Below are 9,077 nucleotides of genomic sequence, written 5' to 3'. Positions count from 1 at the left end.
GAGTGGAAAGAATACGCACCGCTAAGGGCCTACACATTTTCGTGAGTGAAGGGTTTCATGCATCGCTTTGTTGCATGTGCTCTCTAGGAAACGATGAGCACCACGATAATAAAGACACCTTCAATTCTTCCCTACGGACCTCCAGTGCTGGTACTGAGCCCCCCCAAAAAAACATCATTTTCACACCTGTCTAGAATAAAAACCAGATTTCAGGACACTCTCTGGCTCTCTCCATTCTGAAATCATTGCTACACAATTGCAACAGGACAGCTTTGGTTGTTATGCCTTTAAATATTTCTTTTTAATACTTCCCAGGTGCACCCAGGACGACGTCAAAGTTGGCGGGATGTTCGGTTTTACGCACGTTCTGCTGCTTTTGTTAACCACGGCGGCGTCAGTCGACATCGACAAGGCAGATGGGGGCTACAAGGAACTGTGGGTATCCATAAGCGACAATGTTCCTCCGGACGAGTCCATCATTGACAACATCAAGGTAAGCAGCTTTTCCTCCCCCTTTCCCCCCGTGGCACTTCGGAGCGTTTTTCTCACGGCGCATTGTTTTTGGCATGGGTTTAAAAACAGATTAGAATAAGTACCACGTTAATCAAGGCACTTCCTGCACGTGTTTAAGCCTTTCGTTCCGAAGGATCTCGAGTGCCAGAAATGCATGAAAACTGGACACGAGAGTAGTATGTGAAATTTCTCCATCATGTGACCATGCTGTTCTCATCCGCACAGCTGTGATGCTTGCCAGAAAGAGTACTAAAGTTTGCCAATTGGTTTGGTTTATGGGGTTTAACGTCCCAAAGCGACTAAGGCTATGAGAGACGCCGTAGTGGAGGGCTCCGGAAATTTCGACCACCTGGGGTTCTTTAACGCGCACTGACATCGCACAGCACACGGGCCTCTAGAATTTCTCCTCCAAAGAAATTCAACCACCGCGGCCGGGACCGAACCCCCGTCTTTCGGCTCAGCAGCCGAGCACCATAACCACTGAGCCACCGCGGCGGCCTCAAAAGTTTGCCAATTGCCGCGGTGCTCATGAAAGTGCCTGAAAAGATTGTCCTTGCTTGAAAAAGGAACGGGAGATAGAACGAAACAGACGAGACTATTGCACACAAAAAGGGGCCGCTGCTAAGGTGCGACGACGTTGTCACCCTCGTGTGAAGTCTTCTAGGAGTGCTGTGGCAGTTGGGAAGGATGGTCCATGTTTTCTGCAACTTGTCCTTGCCCTCAGAATACCACTATAAAGAACGGGACCCATATGACTGGCAATGGAAGGACGGTGGTCGTAGACGGGCCTTGGCCATCTCTGTTCAAGCTCCACAGACCCGCAGTGACCAAGCAGGTATTGCGCCCCCAAATATCCGGAGCCAATCGCTATGAAGCACAAGGCCCAAGTCCTGCCCAAGGGCGGAACCAACAAGTCACTTGGCTATCGCTCCCGAAGTAGTGCACACCCTCTGCAATGGAACAGTGGGCCTTTTCGATTTACCTTGCTCATGCAGCCCGCTGGCTGCCAGAAAGTTGACCTCTGACAGGAAAACGCATCATGGTCACAAGGGCTGCCGGCCACTGGAACCAGCCAGGCGGCAATCACGGCGCCAAGCAAGACGCGGATCACAAGGGCAGAAGCTCTTCGTAGCCCCTTAGCTTTGCGTTCGGCTGTCTCTCATTGCTGCGCACGCGCACGGCAGAAATAGGCTGCTTGGGATCGAAAACAACGAACTGAAGTTATTGAGGGCCGCCGCAGACTGCAGAACAAACAGCTGATCGTGCTCGCACCAGTATACATCGGCGACGACAATGCGAGCGTGCGCCTTCGGTGCACAGTGTGGTGTGTAATCTTCGAGCAATACTCAAAAGCATGCGATGAGCAATCGTAATCAAACATGTTTCACTCGACACCTCATCGGAGGGAAAACTGCTCGTGCAATATCAAACGACCCGCCGTACTCTCCGAATATCGCGCGTTTGTTTACTGCGCAGTATGTATGAAGGCAGACGATCGACCCTGCAGGATTCTTCGGTGGTCGCTGCGATTTCTATGCTCGAGAACTGTTTCCTGTAAGCTGCAATCAGTTAAAAATTGGGATACGTTCCGTAAAACTGCAGTCTGTCAGCCGCCGGCTTTTACTGCGGGCAAGGAAAGCGCGCATAATCTCGACAAAAGTGCATATCAACTTGTTGAACTTAATCTAGAACAAGCAGGTGTACTGTACAAATCTGGCTGCGTATCGTATCGGTAATGCCACAGCTTTACCACAGAGAACTGGCACTGGAATCAAAGGCGCCACAATCAAGCCCTGCGTGTCGGCGCCTCACGTACGGCGTGTGCTTGCATAATCAGCGCTGGCAGATTCTTTTTATCTATTTAATGACCCAAACGCAAGGAGATGTATGCCTAAAGTCTCTCTCAGATATTTTAAGCATATGTAGATGAAGCGAAGATCAAGTTGTACAACAGTTGGCGACGACAGGATCGGCGCTCGCCTTGATCGGCTGCCGTAATTAACTGTGCGGAGACATATATGCCAGCAGAGATGCCTCGAGCAATGCGCTCGTGAGTACTGTTAGTGAAAGACATGTTTCAGTCAAGCGTTTCTCAAAGCATATCCCCCTCTGCACTGCGTCTAACGCAGTGAAGACCATACCGGGCTCAAATATAACACCTCGCAAAACACGTTTAGCACATGTCTGTATGCGCGCCTCTGAGCGCGAACTCGGTCCTGGAATCTGCGGCTCCTCTCGTGAAAAGCCTAAAACACCATCGCAATATCAGTCGGGCGCACGAAATTAAAAGGCGAATTATTATGTGAATCAAAAGTATGCTATCGTAATATGAAGCGAGCATTTGTGCTTGCGAGGTGGTCGATCGATGTACGATCGCGCATCCGCAAGCAAAACATATCAATAAACAGCGATAACTACCGCAAAAAGGTGCAATTGCAGGCGACACAGACGACATGCACCACGACTTAGTCGAAAATATTGAGCATCTGCATCCCGCAAAACATCGCATCAAGAACCGTGGTCCTTCTAGTCCATATAAAATGGCGGCGCGAGCTTCCCGCTACCATACCACCTCTGCGTCGTCTGGTAGTTGACCGAGCGCTGCCAGCACAAAATTGTCCTGTGAGTCTGGCTGCCGGCTGGCAGCCCGCGGGCCGCCAGAGGCGGATAATCGAAGAGGCCCAGTCATAGCTCACCCAGTGTGCTAGGCCTTCTATTTGTCGGACACTAGCCGAAGTACCCGTGCAAGTTGTACACGAGCAAGTAATGGCAAAGCTGAAGATTTTCGTGAACGCCACGCATGTGCTGCTTTCCAGCTTTGGCACACCACCTGCACAAAATGCCTTCAAGTGCTTGATATGTTAGTCCAGTCCATGGCACCTCCAGCCTCATCGTTCCGAGGAGTGCGGATACATCTCTGTCATCTGCATTATCAACCTCAACGGCAAGCAGCCTTTCTGCATAGAGGAACATCTTCGCTGCGTCTTAAGCGTAGAAGGACGGTTGATGTGCCCTGCTCAGGTCACAGCGCTCGGCAGGCATCATAGTCGGTGCGCAGGCTACAGCTGTGGAGGCTTCTGATTTTAAGCGCGTTTATCACTGCTTCATGTGCTTGGTACGGACTCTTTTCTCTACTTGCTGTTGTCCTTTCACGCCACTTTCATCCCTTTCCTTCTGTGCAGGGTAGCCAACCGTAACACCATTCTGGTTAATATCCCTGCCCGTGTAGAATTTCAAGCGCGCTGTTTTATACACTAAGCGCTGCATTATTCAAATGATTTTTTTTCAGGCACCTTTCAGTCATTTGGTATGCTGTTTTTAAGCGAAAGGCTTCACTACGCTAGTCAACACCGCGGTTCGCGTGAGCCGGCATATGCCGGAGCACGAGTGACGTCACGCAGGGCGCAGGCTACTGCGCATGTGGGCTGCCGCTTCTCCTCCTCGTCACCGTTTGACCTCTGGCCGCAGCCGTGCGCACTTGAAAGGAGGGGTATATAAGGCGGGCTTGCCCAGAGAACAGGCGCACGCTGACGCGCTATGCGTCATCGTTTGACGTTCGCCGCAAGCGCGTGTTTATCGCGGAGGCCGTCTACATAACCGCTTGCCAGAGAATAGGCGTGCGCATTCAACATGGAAGAAGAGCGTGACACTACCGATGCAGAAGTTATTATAAAGCATAACCATAAGCTAAATCATAAGGATCACCGCAACCTTTCGCTTCAAGATATCCAGGATTAACCTTAGATAAGTACACAGCCAATGTTTTGCAGCCTGCCGCAATGCATTTTTCTTTTTTTAAAAATAATAATGCGATAGCATTGCGGGTCCCGTTCACGAGAACAGCAAGCGTCCGTTCATCTGTATGACGCGAGCAGATGGGCGATCCTGTCAACTTGTGCTCAGTCCACCTGTTTTCATCCTCCCGAAGACAATCTGCCCAGCATGTTGTCGCGGCACTCAAGAAGATTGTTCGAAGTAATGTGCATGCCAAGCCAGGCAACATAAGAGCAACAAAAGCGACACATAGATAAAGAAAGGAGCAAAATAAGGATAAGAAATGTGTAGAAGTAAGGTGCCGGCCACGTCACTATAAAGGGAAAGACTCTATACTCCGTTTCATACATAAGAGTCAACGCGGCCAAAGGTACGAAAGCAGTCCGCGGCAAAAAACAAGCGAAATGTATCCGTCCGCCTCGCGACGTGGCTGAGTGGTACGAAGCGCGCGCCTGTCCATTTTATAGGGGGCCAAGGTTCGACTCCCGGCTTGGCTGTTCTTTATTTATTTTTATTTTTATTAAAAGCTTCATTAGGTAAAAACTCGAAACTGTCAAACTCTAATACTCTAATACCTACTTTGAAAAACACAGCGCTGTTTACTTGTTTCGAAGGGTAAAGGCAGTGTAGTGTACGGCATACATACGATGTAAGTTGAGTCGGATAGCGTTGAGTGCAAAGCTGTCATATTTAACACTGCGAGAGCTAGATATTGTCACCTTGCTAGGTCGTTTTTGCGGTGATCTTATTCCAGTAGAGAGACCTTCTTTCTTGAACCTCGCAACTGTCCAAGGGCTCACCCCGATCATCTCGCCCAGTTTTTAGAACTTCACGCACAGTCTTCTCCGGGAAGCGCTACCTTACGCTAGAGTAAACGTTGACAATCACCTGCTTGCACTCTTTCGAAATTTTTGGAAACTTCAGCCGGGAGAATAGGCGAGCAGGAGATGTTTTTGAAGCCGCAGCGGGCGAAGGAAACAAGCGAGTAGGAGATAGCGGTGCCATTTTCGCAAACTCAGAAGCCGAAAGACGAAAGCAGACGACATCACCTTTCGGCCTAGCTGCGAAAACCTAATACAGTAGGAGTCGGAAAAAAACCCAGAAAACTAAGGCCCTCTGTTTTGAAGCACATAAAAGAAAAAGCAATCTTTTTGCAAAATAAAACACTTTTATTATTATACTACAATATCTGCCAACATTTACTTTAATTTTAAGTTCATTACTCTTTTCACTTTCGACGCAATACATTGCGATGCGGACGAGGAGCGAGAACAGGCGCCGCAGCTTTCGGTGCGTTGACTGCTATGTATGAAACGGAGTATAAGGGCGTGACTGATTAGCAACCACGGACAGTTTTGAGATTTCATATATTGCGTTGCGATGAGTACATGCTGTGAGCATGATGACAATACGCAGGGGATGTTCCGCTCTTCAACCGAGTTCCTGCACAAGGCCACCAGTGGGCGTGTGTACTTCAAACACGTCACCATCGAGGTTCCGAAGACATGGCAGAAGAGAAATGGCACCCGGCCACTTTCGTCGAGTGCCTTCTACAGGAGCGATGTGCGCGTCGACATGCCCACGGGGCAGAACGACGACAAGCCATTCACACACCAGGTGAAGCCGTGTGGCCGCCCGGGAGACTTCATCCAGCTCACCCCCGGATTCCTGGCCACAATCAACAACTCTACGGGCAAGCGATGGCTTAACCCAGGTATTTGAAGTAATTTTCTTCACAATATTTACATTATTAGTTCTTTTACGACGATGGCTGTTGTTGCCTCGGAAGACGAGCGGAGGCGCGTATGTTCGCGTAGCAACATCCGAGTCCTGTGGAGGGGAGAAGCGTGAAGAAGGAACGGTGTAAACGATGCTGCCACGGTGGTAGGGAGAAGGGGGGCAGAGTCAGAAGAGCAAAAAGAAACCCTGAGAGCACATTAAGCTGCTGCGGATGTGTTGAAGAGGCATTTAGGATAGATGGGTAGGATGGTTACACCAGGGCGCTTAAGAATAGGGGAACCTCTCTGTAAAGGGGATAGAGAAAGCGGAGTGCCAGTTTGCGCGCGCCGAACACTATCCCCCAAAGCCATAACTAACCCGGAGTCCTTCTATTCCCTCTGCTGACGGGTGGCGGGTCGCCGGTCCTTTCCTCGTACCACGCTCGTGTATGTGTGCAGTCAGGACAGGGTAGGAAGCCACTGTCGGGATGCAGCCGTCATGCCGCCGAAATGAGTATTACATTGTTACGAGGAATTCGCTCGAAAACGCGCCGAAATTATCCGCCTGTGCTCTGTTGAACATACGCTGTAGCAGAAACCAGACAATCGATGCGCGCAGCAAAGTGACGAAAGGTTTATGGTGCATGGTTTCCGGGGGTTTAACGTCCTAAAGCGACTCCGGCTGTAAGGTACGCCGTAGTGAAAGGCTCCGCTAATTTGGACCACCAGGAGTTTTTTATCCTGCGCTCACATCGCAGACTGCACGGGCCTCTAGAATTTCTCCTCCATCGAAATTCGACCACCGCGGCCGGGATCGACCCGTCCTCCTTCGGGTCAGCCGCCTAGCGCCATAACCAGTGAGCCACCACGGCGGCTTAAAGAGGCGAAAGGAAGATTGAAGCGGACGAGAGGATAAGATTGCGACGCGTCACTCAAACTGAGGCACAACGGAAAGTAGCTGCAGAGAACACGGGTCCTGCAGTGCGCGCAGTAACCCAAGGAAAAATATTTAAAATATGGCTAAAGCATGTGTGCTGTGAGTGTGTGCATCACAGACTTGCAGCCATTCAGATGTCTTCGCTCTCCGTCGCAGAATCCCGCAAGGAAGCGAGAAATTTTTTCATGAAACGAAAATTAACGGGGGAGTGAAAATTAGCTAAAAATTATTGTTTATATGGTGACCTGCGTAACCAGAGATGATTGCTGGTCTTGGTAATGGAGGGCGCCACGGATGACCGTGTAGGCAGGAGGAGGAGGTAAACTTTATTAAAGAAGAGGTCTTAGGCGCGGATTGGGTATGTTCCCCTCCTCGTAGTGGGCTCCTCTTCTAGGCCGGACGCCAGGTGGCCGACCGACGATGTCGTTCGGCGACCTCTTCGGCTCGCTCTGTGACTCGAAGTTGAACCTCCGGGTCCGAGCTAAGCAGCGCGGCCTCCCACTGAGATTGAGTAGAGAGCTGCAGACTCTGCGATGGCTTGTCTTCAGTACATGAGTATAGGATGTGCGGTGTGTCTGCCTTTTGGTGCCCACAGAGAGAACAGACGGGGCTGTACTGCCCCGGGAACCATATGGAGTACGTGTACGGATTAAAGAAAGTGTCTGTTTGGAGCCGCCGCCAGCTGACTTGTGTTTCTCTGAGGGATTTATGTGGTTCTAGGAAGATCTGTCTTTCTTGAAGTGGGTAGTAATTTCTTTGTAGGTTGTCATTCGCTCCTTGGCCGACCTGAGCTCGGGGTAGGCCACCTCCCGTTTAACCACGAATCCTCGGGCAAATTGGAGCTCCGCCTCGTTTCCAGGATGGTCCGAATGGGCGGGGATCCAGACCAATGTTATCTGGCGGGTATTGGAGATTTTTTGTAAGATTTTGATTGCTGCTAAGTTTGCCCTTCCTTTTGCAAAATTTCGAATTGCTGTTTTGGAGTCACTCATGATGTATTTGGCAGTGGTGGAGGTAATGGCTAAAGCTATGGCAGGTTCTTTGGCCTCCTCCGGAAATTTTGTTTTATCTATTGTCGCCGATGCAAGGGGAGAACCTCGATGATCGACAACTGCCAGAGAAAAGGCGTCTCTGTCCGCATGTTCTGCCACGCCCACGTGCGCCGTGCCTTTCTGAAATGAAAATCTTTCGTGAAGTTTTTGTGCCCTAGCCTTTCTTCTGTCCGTATCGTAGTGTGGATGCATGTTTTTGGGTAGAAGAGGGACTGTTAAGTGTTCGTGCACGTGTCTTGGAATTGGCAAGGTGTGTGTACGTATTCCTTCATATTGTATTCCTGCTTTCTTTAGGATGAAACGTCCTGTTTCAGTGCCTGATAGTCTTTCATATTGTGCGGTGAGGTATGCTTCTATCATTTCCGCTAAGGAGTTATGAATTCCTAAGTGTAATAGCTTTTCATTTGGAGTATGACGAGGGAGGTTGAGCGCAATTTTGTAGGACTGTCTAATTAGAGAATCCAGGTCGTCTCTTTCTCTCACTGTGAGGGTGACGTATGGTGTAGTGTAGTTGACTCTGCTAAGAACGAAGGCTTGTATTAGTCTCCTGGTCTCGGCTTCTTTAACTCCTCCTCGCCTATTCGCGATGCGTCTGATTAGGAAGGAGATTTGGTTGACAGTCTTTCTCAGTTTCTTAATTAACGTGTCGTTTTTTTGGATTGACTGTATCAGCATTCCTAAGATTCTTAGTGTTTCCACTTCTGGGATGGCTGCCCCTTCCGCGTAGATTTTGATCTCAGGCGCTTTATTTTTCCTTTGACGCTTTGGGTGTAGGATGAGGACTTCAGATTTTTGGGGGGAACACGCGAGTCCCGCGGCTTGTGCCTCCTTTACTACTACATCTGCCGCTTGTTGTAGCGTATCTTGTATCGTGGCGATACTCCCCTTGGTGGTCCAAAGGGTGATATCGTCCGCGTACAAAGAGTGTTCTAGGTCTGGGATTTTTGCGAGTGCATGTGCCATTTTGATGAGGGTTATATTGAATAAGAAGGGGGAGACGACCGATCCTTGCGGCGTTCCTCTGTCTCCTAAACTGAAGGTGTCGGATTTGATTGCGCCAATTTGAATTTTAATTGTTATATC

General features: G+C 49.7%; 1 protein-coding gene across 1 annotated transcript in view; it reads left to right on the top strand.

Annotated features, from left to right (window-relative positions):
- Positions 1–320: 320 nt before the first annotated feature.
- The window catches only part of LOC149336614 (calcium-activated chloride channel regulator 1-like), a 52,722-nt gene continuing 43,965 nt past the window's right edge, over positions 321–9,077 (top strand). Inside the window, exons 1-2 of the mRNA XM_089554188.1 lie at positions 321–493; positions 5,704–6,001. Coding sequence (XP_089410314.1) covers positions 347–493; positions 5,704–6,001 — 445 coding nt within the window. The 5' untranslated portion in view covers positions 321–346. The remainder of the gene's footprint in view (positions 494–5,703; positions 6,002–9,077) is intronic.

Source organism: Amblyomma mixtum, chromosome 7 (genome assembly GCF_055824585.1).
Source record: "Amblyomma mixtum isolate Tamu chromosome 7, ASM5582458v1, whole genome shotgun sequence".
Lineage (NCBI taxonomy): Eukaryota > Metazoa > Arthropoda > Arachnida > Ixodida > Ixodidae > Amblyomma > Amblyomma mixtum.
This window is presented reverse-complemented; position numbering and strand designations above follow the sequence as displayed.